Source organism: Rhinopithecus roxellana, chromosome 9, assembly GCF_007565055.1.
Source record: "Rhinopithecus roxellana isolate Shanxi Qingling chromosome 9, ASM756505v1, whole genome shotgun sequence".
NCBI lineage: Eukaryota > Metazoa > Chordata > Mammalia > Primates > Cercopithecidae > Rhinopithecus > Rhinopithecus roxellana.
The window spans coordinates 40,689,829-40,717,590 of record NC_044557.1 but is presented as its reverse complement, the minus strand read 5'-3'; the positions used below and the strand labels follow the sequence as shown (position 1 = coordinate 40,717,590).

The window sequence follows — 27,762 nt, the reverse complement described above, 5'->3', positions numbered from 1 at the left end:
ACAAAGATAAATCAGGAAGGATTGCTGGCCTCAAGGAGCTCAAAGTTTTCATAATCGTAATGAACATGGTCCCTGTTTCTCCAAGATAGCCCTGCCTGAAGCCTGTTTTCCAGGTGTTTATTAATGATTGCTTGTCACTCTGAACAGTGTCCTGGTTTGGATGGTTCATGACCTGGTCACTGAGTTTGCAGGGCCGTTCCTCTTTATCACACCTTTGCCGCTTCGGAAATGCTGCCCTTCCCCACATTCTTGCCAGTCATGCACAGATGTATTCATCCTTGGAAGTCAATTTATCACCTGGAGATTCCAACATTAGCACCAGTAAGGAGAGATTCGGAGAAGGAGTCAGGAACACTAAACTTTTGCCTACTTTAGACTCTTCCCGCCAACATCATTTTGTCGATTTCGAACCAGAAATGGGATCTTAAAAACAGACACCTATTAACTTCTTAGAGGTGGGGTTTTACACGGGGCTTCTGCAGCTGCAACAGCCGAGTACAGCCTTTTCTTGTCTCCCCAGTTTCCCAGGGATGCCCAGCTACGGTATCTCTGTCTACCCAGAGCAGGGTCATGCCAAATGGTATTTGCTGTGTGACAATCTTCTGTGCTCACGGCTCAATCAGCCTTCGAGAAGAATTTTCACATACAGTGGAGAGCCTTCTATTTAAGGGAATGTTGACAAAAACCTCATTCCTGAACTACACTCGTTAGTAGCAAGGCATTGACCTCATTTTGGGAAAGAAAGCAAAGTTGGAGTTCTGCTGTCCTTGAAGTGGTTCTGCCTCCAGCCTCTGAAATTCTGGGAAGTCTGTTTTCCTGCCTCTAGTTTTCTCGACTGTATTCTGGTGCTTCTGACATGGAGTGGGGTCCAGACGCAACCCCCACACATCATTTATCATCACATGTCTGGTTCTCTCGGCCACACATTTGTTTTGAAAATTGTCAGCTGCTTGCTGACTCGTGGGCTGGGCACGAACTGTTCTATCACACTTTGCTGTTTGTCTCTTGAATGTCATCATGGACATGTGGCATTTTCCAAAGTCACTGGATTCCAGCTGAAATCATTGTTGACTTTTAAAAAAACAATTTTATTAATGTTTGCAGCTCAGGTTGTGACACTTTGGCCGAGGGAGTCCCTTTCACGCAGCTTTAACATCTCTGAAATAGTCCTTATTTTCTCATGAAAATAGGATGTTCTGTGGTTATCTGGAATTTTTCTTACCCAAACGCTTTGTTCTCCAAAAAGCCCTGGTATCTTCTGGTGGAGAGTGGTATCAGAGAACCAAATCCACACCAGGCAAGGCAGTGTGCCACGCATAGGGTCGGTGAGCTGGGGAAAGTTGACATGGAGTTTATTGTTACTTTTGTGACCAAGCTCAAATTTTCTGCTTGTCTTTATTTTTTTCCTCCCAAAAGGCTTGATATTGATATTGTCAATTTATTCTTATGTCTACTGACTTTTTTTTTTTTAATTGTACTAATACAGGGCTTGTCAATCTTTTTTTCTCTTTTTGGAGCATAAGTGTGCTGTCTTAGATGCCATAGTATATGACTTTTGGTTTAAATTGGGATGCTGCTTAAAACTTTACAACACTTGGCCGGGCGCGGTGGCTCAAGCCTGTAATCCCAGCACTTTGGGAGGCCGAGACGGGCGGATCACGAGGTCAGGAGATCGAGACCCTCCTGGCTAACACGGTGAAACCCCGTCTCTACTAAAAAATACAAAAAACTAGCCGGGCGAAGTGGTGGGCGCCTGTAGTCCCAGCTACTCAGGAGGCTGAGGCAGGAGAATGGCATAAACCCAGGAGGCAGAGCTTGCAGTGAGCTGAGATCCGGCCACTGCACTCCAGCCTGGGCGACAGAGCAAGACTCTGTCTCAAAAAAAAAAAAAAACAAACAAACAAACAAAAAACTTTACAACAATTAATGGCCCTTTTCTCCTCTTTATCTCTCTTGCCTCAATGTTTTGGAAATGACATCAGAGTACAGAAGTCTAGAAACCCCTTTACCAAGGTCATTCAGCAGACCCTCTATGGAGGGGATAGCCCTGCCTCTTTGAAAGCAACTGTTCTCCGGGGTTTTCATAAAATTTTTTATTTTTAAAATTTGAGGACCTGTGTTAGTTATTGATTGCTGCATAACCAGTTACCATACGGTAAGGGCCTCATGATAGCACAGATTGGCTACAGCCCAGCTTCTGGGCTCAGATACCTGGCACATTTTGGCCAGATCCTCCACTTACGGTCTCACAGGACTGAGATCAGGTGTTGACAGGGATGGAGGCCCAGTGAGGCCCAGTGAGGTCCAGTGAGGTCCAGAGAGGCCCAGTGAAGTCCAGTGGGGTCCAGTGGGGTCCAGTGAGGTCCAGTGAGGTCCAGTGGGGTCCAGTGAAGTCCAGTGAGGCCCAGTGGGGTCCAGTGAGGTCCAGTGAGACCTAGTGAAGTCCAGTGAGGCCCAGTGGGGTTCAGTGAGGTCCAGTGAGGTCCAGTGGGGCCCAGTGAAGTCCAGTGAGGCCCAGGGGGGGTCCAGTGAAGTCCAGTGAGGCCCAGTAGGGTCCAATGAGGTCCAGTGAGGCCCAGTGAGGCCCAGTGGGGTCCAATGAGGCCCAGTGGGGTCCAGTGAGGTCCAGTGAGATTCAGTGAGGCCCAGTGAAGTCCAGTGAGGCCCATTGGGGTCCAGTGAGGTACAGTGGGGTCCAGTGAGCTTCAGTGAGGCCCAGTGAAGTCCAGTGAGGCCCATTGGAGTCCAGTGAGGTCCAGTGAGGTTCAGAGGGGTCCAGTGAGGCCCAGTGCGGTCCAGTGAGGTCCAGTGGGGTCCAGTGAGTTCCAGTGAAGTCCAGTGAGGCCCAGTGCAGTCCAGTGAGGTCCAGTGGGGTCCAGTGAGGTCCAGTGAAGTCCAGTGAAGTCCAGTGAGGCCCAGTGGGGTTCAGTGAGGTCCAGTGAAGTCCAGTGAAGCCCAGTGGGGTCCAGTGGGGTCCAGTGAGGTCCATTGGGGTCCAGTGAGGCCCAGTGGGGTCCAGTGAGGTCCAGTGGGGTCCAGTGAGGTTCAGTGAGGCCCAGTGAAATCCAGTGAGGCCCATTGGGGTCCAGTGAGGTCCAGTGAGGTTCAGAGGGGTCCAGTGAGGTCCAGTGAGGCCCAGTGGGGTCCAGTGAAGTCCACTGAGGTCCAGTGAGGCCCAGTGAAGTCCAGTGAGGCCCAGTGAGGTCCAGTGAGGCCCAGTGAAGTCCATTGAGGCCCAGTGAGGGCCAGTGAAGTCCAGAGAGGTCCAGTGAAGTCCAGTGAGGCCCAGTGCAGTCCAGTGAGGTCCAGTGGGGTCCAGTGAGGTCCAGTGAAGTCCAGTGAGGTCCAGTGGGGTCCAGTGAGGTCCAGTGAAGTCCAGTGAGGCCCAGTGGGGTTCAGTGAGGTCCAGTGAAGTCCAGTGAAGCCCAGTGGGGTCCAGTGAGGCCTAGTGGGGTCCAGTGGGGTCCAATGGGGTCCAGTGATGTCCAGTGAGGTTCAGATCAGCTTCCCAAGTCTGGCTCCTGGTCACAGTCCATGTCCTGTGGCATGTGGCTGAGGGTCTTATGTTATTGCTGCTGATCATGGGGAGATACTAAGCTCCTGGCCCTGCGTCCCCCACCCCACCAGGCCCTCTCCTAAGTCCAATCTCTCTGACTTCAGGAAGGACTTAGTCCCTGATAAGGGCTCCCCTCACCAGGCTGTTCCCATCCAGAGCATCTCATTTTTTATTAACTCAAAGTCAGCTGATTCCTAACTTACTCAGAGTTCTGCCCTCACTCAACGGGAGAGGATTGGAGGAGATGTCTTGACTCAGGGGTGGGACACGGAGGGACCACCTTTGAATTCTACCTACCACTAGACCCCAAAGACCTTTTTATAACTATATCATACATTAAAAACTACTATTATTTAAAAATATTCATTTGTGATTTTATTTACACTAAAATGGATACAATTTTACGTGTATATTTAAAATAACATGTCAATTACATGCTTACATAACACATTTTTATGAACGATAAGGATTCATGTTCAAACAAAGCAAAAATTAATGTGAAGAGTGTCATCATTTTAAAAGTTTTCAGAGCTCCTTAATGTGTGGCTTAATAGAGGATGGCTGGATTCTCATAGCACCTTCTGCACTAACTTTGTCAAAATTTGTTGTTTTGGTGGAGATAGTGATACTGTAGTCATTGGAAAGGGAGATGCTTGTTGACCACTAAAATAATATCAGAGATGTCCAGGAGTTCTTGGATCTCATTTTTAGAAGAGCTGTTTCAGAATAACACCACAAAATACATGGTTTTAGGGCATGTGTACCTAAGGCACAGGCAGGCAGTACACAAAGCAGTGGAGGGAACAGTACAAACAGCAGTTGTCTCATGTTTCCCTCCAGCACGGATTTTCATGAGTACTGGTGTCATTATCTATGTATTGTTCACAACCAGCTTTAGTGCAATATTCAATATTATTGATTTTATTTACTTGGAACAAATATTGAGTTCCTCAATATGGTAACCATCTACTCTCTTGAAAGTCACTTAATAATATCAGAGAAAACACAGGCAATATAGTGGTGAGAATTACACCACCTTTAAAACTTCGCTCCCCCAAAAGAAAGTGAAAAACATAATTTTTAAAAACTTAAAATGTAGGCTGGGCGTGGTGGCTCACTCATGCCCAACACTTTTGGAGGCCAAGGCAAGTGGATTACCTGAGGTCAGGAGTTTGAGACAAGCCTGGCCAACATGGTGAAACCCTGTCTCTACTAAAAAATACAAAAATTAGCCCGGTGTGGTGGCATGCACCTGTAATCCCAGCTACTTGGGAGGCCGTGGCAGGAGAATTGCTTGAACCCGGGAGGTGGTGGTTGCAGTGAGCTGAGGTCACACCACTGCAATCTAGCCTGGGTGACAGAGCAATACTTTGTCCCTGCCCCACACCCCCCCGAAAAAAAAGTTAAAATGTAAACATTATTTTCTGAGATCTATAAGAAAAACAAATCAATAAACACATTACTTCATTTTTGCTGTAACACATTTTAATTTCATGCTATGCTTAAATTACATTTATCTGTCACGTTTCCTACTTTGCCAGCACACACACACCACACCATGAATCCTGGTAAAAGTATAATTTACTATTAAATACGTGTGTGGTAAACCCCAGGAAATTAAAACATAATTTAATTTCTTAATTAAAAGTAATGCATATGACACATTTTTGTAAGGCCAATTTTCCACACCGTGGTCGCGTCTTCGCAGAAGAAATACAGTGTCACTCTCTGTGTTGTATTGGATCAGGACCAACAGAATCTTCAAGGGTAGCATCACCCAAGTCATTGCTGCAGCTAAGAAGCAGGCATTTTCCCTTTTTGTTTATTTATTTTTTTGACTCCCCAGGGTTCATCTTAGAGTGGCCCTGCTGTAAGATCTCCCAGAACTTACTTCTTTTCAGTCACTTATTTGTTTAGGAGCTGGAAATGTTAGAATTTCCCTGTCTGCTTGTCCAGGTAGCTCCAGATGAAGAGGTGAGCCTTGACCACCTACTAATCACATTCATAACAACTGTGGAATCAGCTGAGAAATTCACTGCTTTTTGAAGGGTTTGTGTTATTCTAACTCCAGGGTATTCTAATATGACCCTAGAGAAAAACCCAGGTCTCCACAAGTTAATGGACAGAGACCATAGTCTCACCCTTAAACAGTGAGCTCTGCAGTCCTGTCCTTCAAGAAACAATAATAGAAAATTAAAATTTAATATCTAGAGGTGCCTACACACCTTCCTAGCACAATGTCTTTATACAAGTGGAAGGCTCCTTTTCTTTTCTTATTACGTTTATTTATTGTTTGATTTATTGTACATATTTAAAAAGAAAAACATGTATCACAGAAATCCATAATCACAAAAACTTATTTTTGCATTTTTAATTTTATACACACATACTGACTTAGTGAGCTACACTGGAATTTTGTAATATTGTAGATACTCAAAGAACACGGCCTAAATTCTGGGCTGTCTTTGTCTCTGGGCTGGTCTTTGAAGATCTCCTGTTTGTTACTAGAGACAGGCCTGGATTGATCATTAAACTTATGGGAGCCTGTGTTTATCAGCAGATGTATTTCATCTATATCCGAGGAAATCACAGAGTAGACATTGTCATTTCGATCCATTGCTGGAGTGGACATCGGATATCACTCAGGACTACCTACAGTTGGATTTTCCTGATACTATTCTCACCAGTAAATGCCCAGCTAACATCAAATAACTCTCATGACAGCTCTTTGCCCCAGAGACAGCTGATTTCATGTTTGAACATTTCACTTTGAGCGAGGCTTCCTATGTGACTTATATCCAGTGATTGATGGTGACTGTATTCCTCTAGGCCTAATAAAACAATTCCTGACTCTGGTCTACACAAAGTGCCTTCGTGTATTTGCAAACAACCATTGAGAGTCCACTGAACCTTTTATTCATGGAAAAGAGCCCCTGCCTGCTGACATATTCCCAGCTGTTTATTCTTCATGGAGGTCTGAGTGTTCATTTGGCTTTTTTTTTTTTTTTCAGCTAGAATGTATTTGAAAAGACCTACTCTTGAGTTTATGTTTATTTATCACACTCATAAGTAATATTCATATTTCTGATAGGAGTGCTGTCCTCATAGGTATGAGAACTGGTATGTCACAATACAACTTTTTTTAAGTAGATATATTTCAACATGAATATAATAATAGAATTGAAGGAAAGACAAAAAAGAGACTTTCCTGTGGGAACAGAGGCAAGTGGCTCAGAATCCCCAGGGACAGTGAGAAAACACGCTGTGGATGTGGGATTACAGGTGCATTCGGGATGTTGTGGGATTGCAGGTGCATTTGGGATGTTGTGGGATTACACGTGCATTCGGGATGTTATGGGATTGCAGGTGCATTCTGGATGCTGTGGAATTACAGGTGCATTCGGGATGTTGTGGGATTGCAGGCGCATTCTGGATGCTGTCAGCCGAGTGTCTTGTGTGTGCAAAGACTTGCTCCCAGAGTTCAGAGTAAACACTGCAGACTGTGAGCATGGACACACTTTGAATGAAATGAAAAAAAAAGGCAAACTTAAGAAATTCATTTTTAGAAACTTGAGAGGAAAAAGAACATAAAAATAAGGCTTTCCCTTTGGTGTATGACAAAGCCTATTTTTAGTAGTGAGGGGCTTCCCCCTTTCAATCAGGCAAGATTTCTGAGTTATTGCTGCTATCTTTATTAATGCATTGAGTTTACTACCATACAAGGAAACCCTTGGTCTGAAATTCTATTATTTAGCTACTGAAAAGCTAAAATGTTGCCTCATTACTTCTTCTTTACAATTGAGTAAATCTTGTTAGATGACACACTTAAAATAGTTTTGTCACCAGAGTATTTTTAACAGAGGCTTCAAGAATAGAAACAGCTGTACGAGCAGAGGGAGGTCTTTTTGCTGCTCTACCATGGAAGGCGAAGGTATGCAGAAACCTCCAAGAGGAATTCGACTCAGACCTCATGGTTATTTAACGTTTTTCTGACAAGCATGGAAGTTTCAAGACAAGATTCAGTTATCTTAAGTTGCTAAAAATGGATCTTTAAATATCATAGTTCAAGGAGAAGTTCACAGTGTTTGGGAAAAGGCTTAATGAAAAGTTCATAACAAATTGTAAAAATCTAAATCCTACTCGAATTCATTGACATTTGGTAGAGCAAACATATTAGCATATTACTAAATGCATGTAGTATGACACTGTAATAGTTTAGCAATCCCCAAAACCAATAAACCATATAAACCATGGAGGCTGTCTCAATAACAGTAATGTGCTGGTCATGATGCACTCTCGAGCTGGACCTCCCAATTTCTGGTAGAGCCCCCCCATAGAAAACACTGAGTCTGGCTGTGTCTGTCTGAACATTTGAAATAGAGCCTGGGTTGTGCTATCATATCATGGAGTAAAGACAGCTTAATTAAAAGGTCTGGGGCTTTTGGGAAGGCCCAGGTGGGAGGGTTCACTTGAGCCCAGGAGTTCCAGACAAGCCTGGACAACACAGTGAGACCCTCACCTCTACAAAAATTTTTTTTTAAATGGCTGAGCGTGCTGGTGCCCATGCCCCAAGCTACTTGGGAGGCTGAGCAGAAGGATCTCTTGAAGCTAGGAGGTCAGGGCTACTGCTGGGGCTACAGCTGTACCACTGCACCCTAGCCTGAGCGACAGAGCAAGACTCTTTCCATTAACAACAACAAAAGGGCTGGTCTTAGTGGTACATGCGTAATTTTATTTTCCTCACTTGAATTATCTCTAAAGGTTTTTCTACTTTTGAATCAATTGACTGAATATGTCCAGATTTATAATTTCATTGTTAACCCTGATTGAGCCTGCTTATGTGCAAGGGATGGCTTCTGTTTGAATCTAATGCACAAGCCTGTGCAGTGGGAGCTGTTATCAACCCATAACAGGGCCCAGAGACTTAGAAAATTGGCCAGTGCTGCTTGGCTCATGTCTGGCAGAACCAGGCCTGACCCTCAGTAGCCTGCAGCCAGAATCTCTGTTCTTCCTCACTGTGTTTTACTGCTTCTTATGGTTTACTGTGAATGAGGAAGGACTCAGTGTTTGCCACTGCAGTCTGCAGCGAGGCACCTACACATCAGTGCTCACGTAGCACTCTTAACACTTGCTTTGAATAGCTTTTCGAACACTTTCATTCTTACCTGTTTAAAACCTATTCCAGCCTCTGAAGATAGGTTGGGCTGGATAACCTTGTGAGTTCCTCCCTTCCCTGAGATGCTGTGATCTTCTGTGCTCAAGTGTTTATGGATCTGAAGAGCCAAGATTTCAGTGGTGTAGTAAGAATATATAATGAGGGTGACCATTAACTTATTTCCCAAACTGGAGTATTTTCATGGGTGAAAAAGGACACGATCAATAACTGTGCTGGGACAGCAGGTGTAAACATAGGACATAGAGTCACAGCATTGATGCCCACTTAAGGCCTAGTTTGTATGCACATTTTAATTTATGGAAAGGCACCAAATGCCCTTTGTAGTCAGCATTCTTACAGAGCTCATGATCCCAACAAATTATGCAAGTAACTAAAAGAACAAACTGAGCACTGCTATTGCAGTCAGAAGTCCTGGATTTGAATATCACACTACTTTATCTCAGCTGGTTGGCTTTGGTAAAGAAAATTGGTATTCCTTATTTCCTGATAGGCTCATGAGGCTTCTAGTAATTACTACTATGTAATTCTTGGGATTGATATGGACAGAAAGGTAGAGAGATAGACAATTTGTTTGATAGATACACTTCTGCATTTACACTTTGTATACTGTATATTTTTTCAAGAACGGTTCAGCTATACCTGTCAGGATGAAAATAAAAACAACATTAATGGGTTGAGGCACAGTGGCTCATGCCTGTAATCCCAGCACTTTGGGTGGCCGGGATGGGCAGATCTCTTGAGGTCAGGAGTTTGAGATCAGTCTGGCCAACATGGCAAAACACTGTCTCTACTAAAAATACAAAAATTAGCTGGGCATGGTGGCGGGCGCCTATAATCGCAGCTACTCAGGAGGCTGAGGCAGGAGAATCACTTGAACCTGGGAGGTAGAGGTAGCAGTGAGCCAGGATAGCACCACTGCACTCCAACCTGGTCAACAGAGTAAGACTCCATCTCAACAGCAACAACAAACATTAATGGGTAATTGGAGAATCTAGAATGTTTTGGAATCCACTTTGAGCTTTGAGGTTTTTGTTTCAGGAGCATAAAGATGGAAAATTAAGGTTCTTAGGTGACTGGTCTATCCAGCCCTAAGCAGACATCTCTCAACCATGTTCTTAGTGAAAATTAAGACTAAAAATAGTGTTTTTTGTTTGTTTTTGTTTTGCACAGGAGTAATCTGCATAACTGAATTGATGTTCACTTTATTTTTTTTTTCCTTCTAGTTATCTCGTGTGGAACTCTTTCCTTTCCCCCAAATGGCAACAAGATTGGAACGTTGACAGTTTATGGGGCCACAGCTATATTTACGTGCAACACCGGCTACACACTTGTGGGATCTCACGTCAGAGAGTGCTTGGCAAATGGGCTCTGGAGTGGCACCGAAACTCGATGTCTGGGTAAATTCATCTATGTTCTGGCACTTACTTAATTCAAATAAACCTTAGAAATAGATTACAGCTGTGTAACACATATGACTTCTTGCTATAATGCCTGAAATCCTACCTGGGGTCGAAATGCTGCACTTCTGAAAGTAATTTTTTTCTTTGGGTATCTACAGGGATTTGTTTTTAATCTGAGCAATAAATGAAATATATTGTCTTAAGTGCCACAGAGGCAATCTTACAAGAGTGCTGAGAATATACCTACACTCAAATGCCATGATGATTTTAGGACACACAAAAATGAATTTCAAAAATACTGTACATTTTATGTTTTAAAAAATTTTTTAATTATGTCAACGAATTGAAGTTATATTCATCCAAATTGACATAAGTACAGTGAATTATTTAAAATGTTCCATGTCTACAATAATTTGGTCTTCTTTTTTTAAAAACTTAAAATATTCTGCATAATTTTAAAAAATAAATTGAAAAAGGTTTCCACTGGAAGATGCTTTGAATAAATGTATGAAAAATCTTGAATAAGCTGTTTAAAGAACCACTGTTACTAAAGAGTGATCTTAGTAGGTCTCCTAGTCATTTGTAAAATACCTTACCTGCTTTTGGTTCTTCTGAACCTTCTCCATGTTCTTCTTCTTCTTTTTTTTTTTTTTTTTAATCACTCATAGAAACTGGAAGCTTTAAGCTTCTGAATCTCATGGGCTAGGATCACTTCAGGAACTAAGCCAGGCCCAGTAAACTCCAAATAGCAAAACCTGTTCTTCTTTTCATTTGGGAGAATCTGAAGAAACAGAATGAAAGGAAGGTAGTGACCCTAGAGAAAAACCAGCCACCAAAAAGAGGTTCTCACACTTGTCTGTGAAACATTAGCTACTTATTTAAAATTACTGCAGGACTTACATGAATGCCGCGTGGTTTCTTCACTCTTTCTTGCTCTCTCTAGTGTATTATTGAATATATTTCGTGCATTATATATTATTGAACACAGTTATATATATGAGTGTGTGTAGATGTGTCTGTTGTTGGGTGTCCTCATTACAGTTTTCAGTAGGCAATGACATTTCCTTGGACTATGTATGCTTCTTCATGTACAGAGTCACAAGTCCTTCTGGGAGTTTCCATGCATTCCCAAATATCCTTCTGAAATTGGCTGGCTATGGAACAGCACTCTACTTTAGGCAGCTTTGGTGTGGACTAGCTCTTCTGTCTGGAGCTTGGTCCTCTCAAGGAATCAAGTCCTACCGGGTGGGAACTAGGTGGTCCAAGACACTTATGTCTAACAGTATGTACCACATCTCTGTTAGTAATTGTAAACATGAAAATGAATAGTAACTTACACTTGATTGCTGCTCTACTGCTTACAAACATCCCAAATCTCATCCTTTTGGTCATTACCAATTCAGGATGCAGGAAAGGCCTTCATTGTTGCTTTGGGAGTTTAAGTGACACATTCGGTTTATATAACTGTTAAATGATGGGTCAGCTTGGGGCTTATTGATCCCTGATAAGCCTTTATCTATCTTGTGTTATTCCTCTGTTTGAAAGTTAAGGCTTTGGAGTAGAAAGGATGAGATACATGTTGAATAGTTGGCTGCCTAGAGATGCCCCCAAACATGCCTCAGTGCTATGCAATACATTTTCGAAGCTTCTGAAAGATGATTTGCTCATCAATGAGTCTATTTGCTCAGAGGAAAATAAGGAAAAGAGAAATGCCCAGGTTATAATGTATAAAACATTTGTGTTGTAGATATTGGATACAGCATATAAGGAATAATAAAATTGGAAGAGACATAGAGTAGTTAAAGGGAAAAAAATAGAAAAAAGATTAGAAATGGCACATACATGTGTAAATACTAATGGATAAACCATGGGTAATTCGTTTAGCACAAATATTTTGAAAGTTAATAAATATAGTTTTGTGGCTACCACTGTAACTGGAAGGGTTGAGATTCATAGTGTGTGAAGCATGGTAATGAAGCATATCCCTTTACCAAAGACATCTTTTGCGGGGGGGGTGACAGCATGTGGAACTCAGCAAAAACGTATGTCCACAAGAAACCATAAAGTTGTATGTGAGACTCAGAGGAAAATAGGGATGAGTGAGTAAAAAGGTAGGAGAACAGAGATGATACTGCTTAAGTAGATTATATAACTCTAAGATAGATGAAGGGAACAGAGGCTGCAATCCTAAATCTACACAAATATTTAATAGAAGCAATTGGATACCTCCATAATCCAAATATCAACTAGGTGCCATATTTGGAGACAATGATTATAAATGATGATATTGATTGATGAGTTAAAATGCACATGGCATTTGTGAGATTTATCTGATTAGAACATACAGTAAGTGCTTATTCCTTTGACCTGCAGATAAGAAAGAAAGCATAGAGAAGTGAAGAATTTGCCCAACATGGTAAAACCGAGAATACTGTCATGCTAATCCAGACCCTAAGAAAGAGTGTGTTGTGTTAACTAGAAATGAAATGAGCTCTGGAACCTGGATTAGTCCCATCTGGAGGTGCATGCATGGGGCAGGTGCAAGGGTCTTTGTGCCTTAGTTCTACCTGGTTAATTGTGTCCTTCATCCTGTACTGCCAGGATGCTGATGTGCTCTCGCATATCAGTCTTGCTATTGCTTTTCTTCCATCTCTTAACTTGTTATTGAATTAACCCTTTCCCTGTTTCCATGACTATGGCCCTTTTGAAAATCACTCTGGGTTTCCACCAAGCTAAAAGTCCTTGAGTAACCGTCAGGTTCATCTGGAGGAAACCCCATGCCGGAGTAAACGAGATAGTTGTAGTGGGGAAATGACTGGTACTACAGAGGCAGTTAGTAAGGATATATTTTTTTAAATTCTGAAAACAATCTATATAATCATGACTTTAACACTAAAAAAGATGACCCCTTGACAAAACAAAACATCCCCCAAAACTATGACTGTAAAAAACCAGGCCGGGCACTATGGCTCATGCCTGTAATCCCAGAACTTTGGGAGGCTGAGGCGGGCGGATCATGAGGTCAGGAGATCAAGACTATCCTGGCTAACATAGTGAAACCCCATCTCTACTAAAATTACAAAAAATTAGCCAGGCATGGTGGCGGGCGCCTGTAGTCCCAGCTACCTGGGAGGCTGAGTCAAGAGAACGGCATGAACTTGGGAGGTGGAGCTTGCAGTGAGCCGAGATCATGCCACTGCACTCCAGCCTGGGCGACAGAGCAAGACTCCGTCTCTCAAAAAAAAAAAAAAAGAAACAACAACAACAACAGCAACAACAACAAATCACCCAATCAGGAAAAAAGGGGAAATTACCCAAAGAAACAGAGACAGCTACACCAGATTTTCTACAAGAAATTCAATTTTCAAGCAAAACAACTGTCCCAGGACATATTGAAGAGAATGAAATGCGTTTTTAAAGAGTGTCTTGAGAAACCAATCCATCACAAATTGGAAATGATGTGAAGTGTTAGGAACCCCAAGAAGGCTGCCTCAATTATGCTTAAAACAAGAACCAAAATCGTTCTTGAAACTGGTGTGAAAATGGATGATTATTCAGTTTGTTTGTTTGTTTTTTCACTCAGATGCTGGGTCTTCCTAAATTGCCCAGGCTGGTCTCGAACTCCTGGGCTCAAGCAGTCCTCCCGCCTTAGACTCCCAAAGTGCTGGGATTATAGGCGGACATTTTTAAAATTAGAAACTGGCACCCTCCAAAGATAAGAAGCTTATAAAAGAGAACTTCAGAGTTCTCAAGGAAGTTGTGTCTCCTGCCCAGGAGAATTTCATCTGAACCAGCTGAGGGGACTAAAAATCACACTGCTGAGTTACTGGCAGTGTTCTTGGTGAGACGTTATGGAAAGGAAGAACCCTAGAGGGAAACTCATATCTAGTGTGGTTGTTCACACAACAGAGAAAGAAGCTAGCTGTCCAAAACCATGAATTGACTTGATGATATACAGAGCAGATATCCCAGCATATTCGTCAAGTAACTTAGGAAATGTATTTTCACAAAGAAATAATAAAGTTTCACAAGACACCATGTGAGTTTGGATCCATTTTGTTTCTGTTTAATATTGTTATGAGATGGGTATTTGTAAGCACTATTCAGAAATGGTGTTTCTGAATCAAAAATTTTTATTCCTATCTTCAGTTAGGGCATAATAATGATTCTAGTTGAAAGAGTGAAAATAATATTGGATGATGGATTCAGGATCTCAAATTCTCGTGATAGGCCAAACAAAAGAATATAATCAAAATTAATGTAAAATTTTTCTCAGAGTAAAAATAATTTCAACGTATATGATGACAGGAAGTTCTGAGTTCATAGTATACAGGCAGGGAACTTGGCAGTTTGGGTAAGAGCAGGCTCATATGCCATGAGTGCTCCCACGCGATGCTCAGGCTGAATCTTATTAATAAGATTCCTCCCATCCTCTGTTCACCCAGAAATCCCATATCCAGAATCATGAATTCAGTTTTTTAATAGTTTAAGTGGGCTCTTGAGGAATTGCTCTGTATCTGTGGTGATGGATCTGGTACCTATGATCTTTGAGGACTGTTTGGATTTTTTTTTTTTTTTCCTGAGATGAGTCTCACTCAGTTGCCCAGGCTGGAGTGCAGTGGTGTGATCTTAGCTCACTGCAACCTCCCCCTCCTGGGTTCAGGCAATTCTCCTGCCTCACCCTCCCAAGTAGCTGGGATTACAGGCACCTGCTACCACACTCAGCTAATTCTTTGCATTTTTAGTAGAGACGGGATTTTACCATGTTGGCCAGGCTGGTCTGGAACTCCTGACCTGGGGTGATCCGCCCCACTCGGCCTCCCAAAGTGCTGGGATTACAGGCGTGAGGCAACACGCCAGGCTGGAAAATTTTTGATATTACTTTGACAGAGAGAAAAGTCAGGTCCTTCATAACTATTTTCACATATTTAAAATGTTATCAGGTGAAAGATGGAAGAAACTAGTTGTGGGAAGTTGTTTTCCCTATCAGTGCCAGCCCTGACTGAGGAGTAGAGTCAGCATGAAGACCGTGCTGAGATCAATACATTTTAATCAGGAATATGTGGGTGGGAAAAAAGAAATAAACATAAAGTTAATTGTGTATACCTGCCAAGGCAAGGCCTAGGTTGAAGCAGACATCACATGTGCATACTTCAATTGCACATGGGTTTGTAATAGCAGTGTATTTGTCTGTTCTCACGCTGCTAAGAAAGACATACCTGAGACTGGGTAATGTATAAAGGAAAGGGGTTTAATGAACTCAGAGTTCCACCTGGCTGGGGAGGCTTCACAGTCATGGTGGAAGGTAAAGGAGAAGCAAAGACACATCTTACATGGTGGCAGGCAAGAGAGCTTGTGCAGGGGAACTCCCTTTATGAAACCACCAGATCTCATGAGACTTAGTCACTACCACGAGAAAAGAAACACCCGCCCCGTGATTCAATCATCTCCTCCTGGCCCTACCCTTGACAACTGGGGATTATTACAATTTCAGGTGAGATTTGGGTGGGGACACAGTCAAACCATATCAAGCAGGCACTGTGTACAGAGAAAGAGAGCTTTTGGAATCAGTGTAAAAAAATCCCCACATCCCCCTTCATTTGTGTATTTTTAAACAAATGGATCTTCCCAACAAGGCAACAAAGACTTTATGCAAAAGGCAGCGTCCACTTTGGTTCTTTAGATTAAATTCCCTTGGGCTGTATAGCCTAGATCCACTATCTTTTCCATCCTTGTGCAAAATTTTTTGACAAAAACATTGTTTTTTTTCCAAATTGTGGCTGAGATATTTTGTAGCTTATTTTGGGGGCTACTAGAAAGAATACTGTTTCCTGAGATTGTGCTTCAGTTTCATGTGCAACGTGACTCATAATTCTGGTATACTAGTTGTTTCCAGTGACTTCCAACATGGGAGAATATGCTGGAATCCTTTTTGAGTATTGCAGCTGGAGTGGCTAAGCACGGGAATGGATGAGCTTTGACAGACTGAGTCTTGAGAATGTCAACTCTAGGAGAGCTGTAGTTAAGGAAAGGAAAGATGATTTTCTATGTCTAATATTCAAGAACTCAATCCATGCTGTGTTTTAGGTCCCTAGTCTAGATTCTAAGAAGAACCCTTGAGAGAATATGGAGTGTGCATGTAAATATCATTATAAATAGATTTTGAGCAAAGTAATGCACAGGTGCATCAGAATACACTGTTATAAAATTTAGCCCACCCTTCATCAACATGATCACTCCTGCATTATTACTCGGATCTCCCAGAGTTCTGTAAATTGTCAAGGATCTGCTCTAATTTACCAACTGTGCTTTGTAATGCTACACCTCTCCCCAGGCCACAGAATTATGCACTGAGAATGTGGACCTGGTATTCACTCTCTCAGGCACCTGCTAATCCACCCGGGAAGTTTATAGTCTACTTGATCCTTTAATTATTTTCTGCTGTTTATCTTCCCTGTGGTAGTTTGCTTAAACCAACAGAGAACACACAAACTAGAAACAGGTTATAGTTTGTGGTCTAGATTTCCTGCCACAGAATCCCACATTCATATTTTAAAAACATTTACATCATTTAGACGTTTCAGCACGTAAGAATCCATCCTCTCTGCACTGTGTTACCTCTTCAGTCTCTAGTGTTCAAGATATAAGTGATAGATTGAGCTATTTCCCACATAAAGGACATTATCATTTTTTATTAGATTTTTTTGCTATTGTTGGAAATAAGTTTGCATTTATTGCATGATTATAACCATGAGGAGGTGAATCGTTTTGTAAATACAATATCATGGTTATTTATATGGCTAAAATAGCTAGATGACATGATTCAAAATACTGTTTTTAGACTGTAGTTGTTCATAGTTCTTAGATAATCAAATTTAAATATATTCTTCAATTGCCTTGTATTTTGGAAAGATCCACATAAAATATTTAGTAAAACAACTGATTATGATAATGCTTATATCACAGCAGAAAGGTAATATTAGAGCATAAAGATTAGCACCACCTCCCCTGCCCCCCACCCCCTGCATCTTTGCTATAGCATCTTAAGTGTAAAATATGTTCTGTATGTTAGTCAGGAAAACTCCCTACACCAGTCCTCAGATTTTCCAAATGCATTGTCAGTGGCTGGGGAATAAAGAGCAAAATTCTCGGCTGTGGGTTTTTCTGTCATATTTCTGAACAGTATTTAATGCTGTTTTTCTTGTTCCTCAAGAACTATTGTGCAGCATTCAGAGGTTAATAAGATATGGTTCTTCTTTTATGAAATCTATACTCTAAGGAATAAAGAAGGTAAATACCAAGTAGCATTAATAGAAAGTTGAGAATAGGCAGGGCACTGTGGCTCACGCCTGTAATCCCAGCACTTTAGGAGGCCAAGGCGGGCGGATCACGAGGTCAGGAGTTTGAGACCAGCCTGGCCAACATAGCAAAACCTCACCTCTACTAAAAATACAAAAAATTAGCTGGACGTAGTGGTGGGCACCTGTAATCCCAGCTACTTGGGAGGCTGAGGGAGGAGAATCGCATGAACCCGGGAGGTGGAGGTTGCAGTGGGCCGAGATCATGCCATTGCACTCCAGCCTGAGTGACAGAGCAAAATTTCATCTCACAAAAAAAAAAAAAGAAAGAAAAAGTTGGGAATAAAATAATGGCAAAAGGGAGATATAGGCAAAGTACTTGAGAAATCCAGGTGAGAGTGGGAGCAACCTAGAGGCTGATACAAGAGTAGATGTGGGGGGAACCACCCTGATTTTGGTGGAATTCCAGCAAGCAGGCATGGGGTAAAGCCATTCCAGAAAGCAAGAGCTGCGAACGTGGTGTCAACAGCATAGGTGTGGAATAAGGCCCAAGGAAGTCAGACTTGCCTGAAACAAGCAGGTGCTGGGGTCGGGTCGAACTCTCGACGGCCACGTGGTCACAAGAGCCTGGACCGATAGGGCCACAAGCTGGTGGAAAAGATCTGATAACTCTGACACCCACTCTAGAGCAGGCTTTGAGCTAAGTCCCGACGCACAGAGCATGGTGCTGCACTCAGAACTCACACTCCAATAGGGGAAACGCATACGTAGGAAAAATTAGAATGCCTTCTGCTAAATCCCAGACAAAACAGTAGAAAACTAGGAGGCTGGGTATTTTAAACAGGCAGCACCAAAGGTAGGCTCTCGTATTGTAGGACAAACCTGAAGTAAGGGAGATCTTTGCGTCTTGTATGAATGGGCAGCTCTTCTTTTGGGGTTTGTGGAAGATGTGCACCTGCGGTGGATTTGGACTGAGGTTTGAGGGACAGAAACATGTGACGCCGGCAGGCAAAACTGCGGAGGAAGCTTTAGGACGATGAGGCAGGATAGGCCCAGGGAAGAAGGTGGAAATGTGGTATATTCAGGAACTACATTGAGACAAGGAACAGATGGAAGATTACTGAAAGCCCGGTAGACAGTCCAAATCATGGCCCTGGTTTGAGGTTTTCTTCAAACCAAATAGGTTTAAAAAAGCTGTCATTCACTAAGATGCGTGAAGCAGAGATTTGATCAAATGGATTTGTGGCAGAGGACTCGGGCCTGTGTTTGATGCTATCATGAACAGTACAGAGTACGGTAGGCTCTGCAAGGCCAATACCTCCATGTTGGACGAATTCCACACACTGTGATACCATGCACATCTATGCATGGGCGAAGTCGGTCAGCATTGCCCCTAGAAATTGCACTTGGAGGGGAAAAAAATAACACCTCATTTATCAATATCCAAATGTGTTTCTTTAGCATATGCAGATCTAGAGACTTAAATATGTCTGTTGATGTGTACTGCTAATAATAGTTTGTCCTGCTTATAAGTGAACCTGATCCACCTGACATTTTGTGACCATTTGTTAATACTCAAGAAAAGTTTGCAAATTGGCTTTGGAATCTACTGCCCAAATAACTCTGACTTTAGCCCGAAGACCGTGTTATTGCACAGAATAGATAGACTAAAGCATATTGTATTCCCCTACAGGCACGGGATATTTGTATGTATTTTATTTTCACCAATAAGTACCAATAATCACAAAGCAAATACTGAGGTTGAATATTTGGCTTATAGATTTTCTGAAAATGGATTCCATTCTAATCCCCAGACCAATATTTAGTATTTGTACTGCTACAAACCTGCACATTGAAGAGGTGACCTTCAAGTAGGATCCTCTGGGGGGAAAAGTGCGTGTGTGGGAGACCTAGTGAGAGGGGAGAGATCCTGCGGTTCCAATGGAAGGAGCTGATTCCTCCCCAAAGAATGCAGGGCTCCAGGTCTGTCCTCTGTCATGGGAGACATTGTGGCCACATTCCCACTGGTATATGGGGTTTCTGCAGGAGAAGTGAAACAGTGGAACTTTATTACATTTCCAAATCAGGGAACCCATTTCTAAAATCACACTGGTCTAGGTACTTGTCGGAGACTCTCACCTGCTGTACTTGCATTTGAGGTGCTCACTCTTTGCGTGTGTTATGATGTTAAAGTAAATCTGCTAACAAGTACCTCAGGTCTCTTCGAGGGTCCACCTTGTGCCCGTCACTTAGAAAGTCACCACTAACAGTTAGTGTGGTGGTTTGAGGTTGCAAACCACATGACTCCTTTCAGTATCAAAAGCAAGTGCTGCAAAAACAGTGCGAATAGCATAGCTAACAAAGCCAAATCCTGTCCACCAATAAGATTCCTCCTTTAAAACACAGCTTGGTAGAACCGCATTCCAGAAAACATAGGTCACCCGGGGGGCACGCTGGAGCTCTGAAGGAACCAGTTTCTGAATGTTCACTCTACTGGAAACAAACAGCCAAAACAAGCTTTTGTTCTCAGCAAGGTGTTTTGTAACTTACACTAAAAGACCTGTGCAGTGGAATTGAGATGGAACTCTAGAAACAAAGGCTTTGAGAGGCTGTCCTTGCGGAGGCCCCTGCTCTCCTGTGTTAAACTCTATAAACGGCAGGTGTGCGGCCTCCCCTGGTCTAAGTGTGGGCCACACTGCGTGGGTGTTAATGGAGTGAGTGGTTTCCCTTGTGTCTGTCCCTAACGAACTTCAGACTAAACTGACCTCACAGAGGGAATTCAGCCACTTTCTGCCCTCCTGAGTGCTGTGGCACGAATGTAGTTTGCAGGCAAATCTTGACCAATCAAGAAACTAGGCCTTTCCTCCTCCTCAAGCCTTCTTCCTGACATTTTGCTTGCGACATACTCTGTTTCCTTGCTATGAAAATGGACTCAATATTCCATCCATCTTGCTACCAGTCTCTGTGCTTTGTTCAAATGTTTGGTAGATTTTATTTCTTTCAAATCCAATTTTAGAGAAAGATTGTTAAAAAAAAACTCACCTTTTTTTATAATAGCAGTCTTATAATTATAAAACTGCTTTTATAATAGCAGTTTATAATTACAAACAGTAACAAAGCTTTTGCCAGACACAGAAGAGAGTAGACTGAAAAACTAGTGATTTTCAAAGCTTAGGGTACGGAAGCTCTTTGTAACGCAGGAAAGACGTCGAGATTCCTGGGACCCACCCAGTGTACTGCAGAGTCCATACATATAACACCTCAGTGGTTCTGAGGTTTCATGGTGGTATTATTATTATTGTTTTTATTATTTTTTGAGACAGAGTCTTGCTCTGTCATCCAGGCTGGAGTGCAGAGGTACAATCTCAGCTCACTGCAACTTCTGCCTCCCAGGTTCAAGCAATTCCTCTGCCTCAGCCTCCCAAGCAGCTGGGACTACAGGCATGTGCCACCTCGATTGGCTAATTTTTGTATTTTTAGGAGAGACGGACTTTCACTATGTTGGCCAGGCTGGTCTTGAACTCCTGACCTCAGGTGATTCACCTACCTCAGCCCCTCAAAGTGCTGGGATTACAGGTGTGAGCCACTGCGCCTGGCCACGGTATTCTTATTCCGATGACATGTTTTGTAGTATAGTGCGTAAAACGGAGTCACCGGAGCAGACCGTTGCATTCTTGGTTCTGTCACTGGTTCTCTCAACAATTTTAAGCAGTTGGTGAATTACCCCATCCACAGTCATACCTGTCCTCAGCATGGAGAAAATGAAGAATTAAAATGTAAAATTCGTAAAGTATGGTAGTAATTGAATTGTTAATTCATGCTTGAGCCAAAAGAAAATGCAGCAATTCCATGAGGATATATTTACATTATCTATCTATATACATTGGATTAAAAATCATATGAATTTGGCCGGGCACAGTGGCTCACGCCTGTAATCCCAGCACTTTGGGAGGCCAAGGCGGGCGGATCACGAGGTCAGGAGATCGAGACCATCCTGGCTAACACGGTGAAACCCCGTCTCTACTAAAAACACAAAAGTTAGCTGCTGGGTGTGGTGGTGAGCGCCTGCAGTCCCAGCTACTTGGGAGGCTGAGGCAGGAAAATGGCGTGAACCCAGGAGGTGGAGCTTGCAGTGAGCCAAGATCGTGCCATTGCACTCCAACCTGAGCAACAGAGCAAGACTGCCCAGTAGTGAGGTTATTCTATTTCTATTCATTTAAACAAATACTCAGTGAGTGACTAATATGTTAGAGACACTGCAGAGAAGCATGAACATATTACATTTCATTCTGATGAAAGAGAGAGAGGCTTTCTAGGTTTTGTGTAGATGACTCAAAACCAAGACTACATTAAAGATATTAAAAGGAAAAGTAACTCACATACAAAGCATCTAGAATAATACTATCGTAGACGAATAGAATCTTAAATTTAAAATAGAGCCCAAAATTCATTAAGTTCAAATTCCTCCTAATGCAATTTTCCCTTCCTCAACATATTGACATAATATCATTGAAATTTGGGTTAAATTGTATTCTGTGAGTAATATTGTGTGGTTATCCTCTAGTTGTAATAACCTACAATTGGTCTAAGATTTTGAATGTTTTAAAACAGAATTAACTGATGGCTGGACAGTGAAAAGAAGTGAAAACCAGATTGCTATCTACTTGTTTCAAAATGGGAAGCCACATTGAAGAAATAATTGTTCCATATTAGCAAGCTTAGATACTCAGCAATCCTGCTGATACATAACTTTTTTTTCATCAAGCAAGGAGGTAAAATGAAATGTTTTTGAAGGACATCCTCTGTTTTCTTTAGGCATTTGGTGCCAATTCCTCAGAGAACTGAAATGACCATGTGTCAGAGAGGAGTTGCTGTTGGGAATCTCTATTTACAATCATGGCTGTCAGGCTTCCTGCCTGATTTCTAGAGTACACAGGTGCTTCCTTGACCATTACAAGTACTTGTTTGCCAGGTTCCCAAAGAAGACTGCAACTTCAAACTATGTGCACTTATGAAAAACTCAGTTTAGAAAAATAGTAAGGTTTCAAAGGAGTCATGTTTGTCTAAGTCAAGAATGAGGCCTGAACAGATTATCTAAAATGAGAGAGAATCTATTAAAACGCACCCCTCTTCACATCACTGTTCCCTTTGGTCTCAAGTCCCCTCCTCTTGGAGTAGTTCCAGGCTTCAGAAGTAATCCCAAAAAGGAATTGTTGGTGTCATTTTATTGTGTGTTTCTAAAAACTGGCTATTCTATGCCTCAACTCAGAAATGGCTGGGATCTCTTGTGCTGGGCTTATGGGCTCCTCTGGCTCTCACCAGTCCTCGTCTCCCTGTCTCTAGGATTGGAATGATGGCTCTGTCTTCCCCATGCACGACAGAGCATGTTGTGCAAAGGACAGTGTCTGGAAAGGGGGAACCTTCAGAGCCAGTGTCCTCTGTGCCTTTGGTAACACTTGCGGCTTCAGGGGGTCTGTCTTCAAAATATGGACAACATTCACCCTCATCCACCTTCTCTGCTTGTATCAAGTCTCATGTGTGGGAGTGATTGGGACAGATCCCCAGAACTGACTTATTGATCCGATTGACTGGAATACCTGCCAATGCAGTAAAATTAGCCAAATCTAGCCTGGCTTTTTGTGATCTAACCTCTTCTACGAGTTGAGGCAAAGATCAGATTCTCCTTTCTCTCTTTCCTCTGCAATGTTACCTTTCTAATAATAAATTTGTTCTCCAAAATAGGAGAACACAATGTTTCTAAACTTTATCTTAAGCAGAAATATAGATTATGATTTTAACTTTCCCTAGAAGGGTACACTTAATCCCAAAGGAGTATGACAACAATTTTGCAATTTCTCAAATCTGGGTGTGCAGGAACTTGTGTGGAGCATCATTGGCTGTGTTCCCTGTTGGGGAAATAAGTGGGCAGGGAAAATCTCCGCCTTGCTATTCTGCATGGACCCCAGGCTTCTGTAGCTGTTTCCCTATGATAAGTTCCTTTCTATAACTTCAAAGATAAATATTGACTATTACTTTTAGAATGGGTGTACTCTCACTTTATTGCAAAATTCCTCTTAAACCAATTGTTTGTCTGATTTATTCTTTATTTTCCTGTGAATTAAGCAAAATAAATGTTGATGCAACTATAGGACAGTGACAAAGATGATTATTTAGGAACTCACAGCGAATGTTTTCTCTTGTGAATCCAAACCCCAGGTGTAACACAGGTCCCGTTCATGTAAGTTACCCTTAAGCCTTTATATTTTGTTGATTTAATAAGAATACCCTTTCCATATATGCGAGGAAGGGAGAGAGAGAAAAGGAGAAGTTGGAGGAAAGAAAGAAAAGTGAGAGCAGTAAAGAGGCAGAAGGAGACGGAAAAGAAGGTAATAAAATGGTTAGTTGTGGTGGCTCACACCTGTCATGCCAGCACTTTGGGAGGCTGAGGCAGGAGGATTGCTTAAGCTCAGGGGTTGAAGACCAGCCTAAACAACATAATGAGACCCTGTCTCTACTACTACTACTACTACTACTACTACTACTACTACTACTACTACTACTACTGCTGCTGCTGCTGCTGCTGCTGCTGCTGCTGCTGATAATAATAATAAACTACTCAGGTATGGTGGCGCGTACCTGTAGTCCCAGCTCTTCAGGAGGCTCAAGCCAAAGGATGACTTGAACACAAGAGTTTGAGGCTGCAGTGAGCCATGATGATACCACTGCATTCCAGCCTGGGTGACAAAGCAAGAACCTGTCTAAAAAATAAAAATAAATAAAAATAAAAAAGGTGGGGGGGAGTGGAATAATGTCAGAGGATCCTTCTCCATGTGGAAGCTCTGTTAGTAAAGCTCTTTCAATGCCATGTTTGTCAATTGTTTTACTGTCTACACAGACATTCTGTCTCCCCTTAAGTAAAGACGCCTGCCCCAATCCTGCCCTTCTTCCTGTTCTTTCACTGTGCTTCTGGGTAAGCCCTGCCACCTGTTAGTCTGAACCGTCAGCTGTGCATGCTCCTGTTTTCCCAAGCCCACGCTAACTTCAGCACATCTGTCCCTCGAACTCTAGACTTCTCTTTTCAACTGATTCCGGGCCATTTTTACCCAGACATCGGTTCACTCGTAACTCAGATTTTCATAATTCACATTGAAGTTATTCTCTGATCCCTGTCTTTCCACTTGGAATTTCACAGGTAATTTGATTTTCTAGTGTGTCAGATTAGAAGCCCTCCTCACCAGTCTCCTAACTACCCATAATCAATAGGTTAAGAAGCCCTGTTCATACTAATTCCAAGAATTCCTTCTTTACTTTTTGCTTTGATTTGAAAATAGTATAACAAGGTAAATAACAGAATACAGGTAAGCAAAATAAATGAAATGAATAGATGGGAAAATCACAACTAGGAAAATACAAACCATTTCATATTAGAAATATTATTTTATCTACAATTTCTGAAAAAAATGATAAAAAGAAAAACGATTTAGAAGTATACATATATATGTGAAGAGAAAGATTTCAATAAGTTGTGCCTTTAATACTGTTATTGACTTGATAATAAAAGTGAGTTATGAAGGTACTACTTTTATAAATGACAAACACTCTAAATTTTAATATTGGTTTTATGCTTTTAGCTGGCCACTGCGGTTCCCCAGACCCAATTGTGAATGGTCACATTAGTGGAGATGGTTTCAGTTACAGAGACACTGTGGTTTACCAGTGCAATCCTGGTTTCCGGCTCGTGGGAACTTCCGTGAGGATATGCCTGCAAGACCACAAGTGGTCTGGACAGACGCCTGTCTGTGTCCGTAAGTGCGCTCTTTGTGGATGAATTCATCAGATGCTTCCTTTTGCCACAGTGTCTTTGGTTATTGGGTCACAATACACACCTGTTTAATCTTCACTGTGAAACAGAACAGCGAACTTTCAGTTTTGCCTGTACAAAGAAAGAGAACGGGAGAGCTGTCATGTGCACGCTTTCTTTTTTTTTGGATCTCCTTCCCGTTTTCTTCCCTTCAAACTTCTTTTCCTGACTCCACATTTAATTTGCTTATTAATCCATTTTCAATGGATCCCTGGCTAAATAGTGTCGTGGATTCCTCCGCCCTGATATTATCACAGGATAAACTGGGTGGAGAGAAAAGCTGATTGTAGGAGGGTGGAGGTGCAGGGTCTGGGGTCTGCTGGGCAGCTTTGCAGTCTTAGAAACAGCGCCACTCCCTGCCTCATCCATGTTACGTGTATTTTTGTCATTGTTTCGTCAAGAATACAGGGAGTTTTGTAAGTACTCTTTCTTTTACTTGAAAGAGGTAAAACTGGCCGGGCGCAATGGCTCACAACTGTAATCCCAGCACTTTGGGAGGCCAAGGCAGGTGGATCACCTGAGGTCAGGAGTTCAAGACCACCCTGGCCAATATGGCAAAACCCCATTTCTACTAAAAATACAAAAATTAGTCCACCATACTGGTGGACACCTGTAATCCCAGCTACTAGAAGGGGCTGAGGCAGGAGAATTGCTTAAACCCTGGAGATGGAGGTTGCAGTGAGCAGAGATCACGCCACTGCACCCCAGCCTGGGCGACAGAGCAAGACTCTGTTTTCCAAACACACAAAAAAAAATAGAAAGAGGTAAAATTACATGTAATGAATGATCAACGTTGAACTACATAACTTCAGAGATAAATATTGACTGTTTTTAGAATATACTCTCACTTTATTGCCCAATTTCCCTTAAACCAATTGTTTTTCTAAAATATTGTGTATTTTCCTATGAATTAGACAAAAGAAATGTTAATAAAACAGTGACAAGGATTATATGTAATAGTGCTGTGAAAAATGTACAAAGTTCAAGGGTAAAAGCTTTACTTAGAGGAAAAAACATTGTTGACAAGATAAATGGGGAAGAAAACACCAGTTTATGACTGTAGTGTGTTTCTTTTGAAAGGGTGAATGATGGCTATCTCTCCCTGATCTGTCTTGCTGTTATCTGGGGCATGGCATAATGACAGTTCTCTGCATTTCAAAGGTTCATACAACAGAGATTCTCAACAAAATAGGACCTGAGTGTGCTTAGTTATTTTGCTGATTTCATGATGTGTAAATTGATATTGCAATAATTTATACATGGACAATTTAAAGTATCAAACAAATCCCCATACTGTCTCAAAAGGAGGGCTTCGCAAACTCAGCTGGTGTGTATGGAGAAAATATTCAAAACTCATGATTAATACAAGAATTTTTAGCATCTCTTGTTTTTCACTGCTTCATTTTTAAAGCATTTGGTATTCTGTCATGATTCAAGAGAGACGTAATAATTATGATGATGAAGAAAGTGCATTTGGCAGGTGTTTGTTATTTTCCACAATTATATTAAAAGCCTGTAGGGTCAGCCTGTGGTTCTAGCTCCCAGTATTCCCTTCCGAATATAAATACCATCTGTAAACTGCCTGATTAGTGGAAAACCTTCAGCCCATACAGTTAGCATGCCTGCATGTTTCTTAGTAAATGATCCCAAGTGAAGGTGATGACCTGTTTGATATTTAACAATGGTGTTGACCTGCCTCTCTACAGCCATCACATGTGGCCACCCTGGAAACCCTGCCCACGGGTTCACTAACGGCAGCGAGTTCAACCTGAATGACGTCGTGAATTTCACCTGTAACACGGGCTATTTGCTGCAGGGTGCGTCCCGAGCCCAGTGTCGGAGCAACGGCCAGTGGAGTAGCCCTCTGCCCACGTGTCGAGGTAGGAGAAGCATCCAGGAATGAGCCCTTGGCTCTGAGAGTGTTGTAGGCTGCCCAGTAACACCAAAGAGGCTGTCTCCGTGAATCCAGGGCGATGCATCAAGAGTTCTGCAAACTCTCACCATTCAGGTGTGAAAGCATTTCCGAGAGTAAGCACAAAGCTCTCCGTGGCTTTTTCCTGTCTGTGGCCAGATGTTCAATCACAAAAATCTAGGATTCTCTCCTTTAAAGATAACTCATCTTCCATTTCTCTTTTTATTCATTCATTTACACGTTTATTTCTACCCTGTGTAGTTAGCACTGGGGGGGCCGTTGTGCTTCTAATTTTATGAATGTCTTTACGAAGCTCTTACTATTTTTAATTTTCAGTTATTTATTTTTTGATTCATTTCTTTAAACATAGTCACAGAGACCTGGGCTAAATCTGAGCTTCCAAGAAAATTCTGTTCTGTCTTTGTTGCCTTTCTAGATGTTTGAGCTCATAATGTTTAAGATTTCATTTCAATTACTTTCCATTAAACATCTCTCTTACTGATGGTGCATTGTACTTTAGTGTGAAGGGCAAGTATTTTTTTATGGTAGTAAGATGAAA

The 27,762-nt window shown here is 42.0% G+C and overlaps 1 protein-coding gene across 1 annotated transcript in view; it reads left to right on the top strand.

Annotated features, from left to right (window-relative positions):
• Window positions 1-27,762, top strand: part of CSMD1 (CUB and Sushi multiple domains 1) — a 2,044,058-nt gene that overhangs the window by 1,971,331 nt on the left and 44,965 nt on the right. The window contains exons 52-54 of the mRNA XM_030937494.1: window positions 9,956-10,129; window positions 25,062-25,235; window positions 26,998-27,171. Coding sequence (XP_030793354.1) covers window positions 9,956-10,129; window positions 25,062-25,235; window positions 26,998-27,171 — 522 coding nt within the window. The remainder of the gene's footprint in view (window positions 1-9,955; window positions 10,130-25,061; window positions 25,236-26,997; window positions 27,172-27,762) is intronic.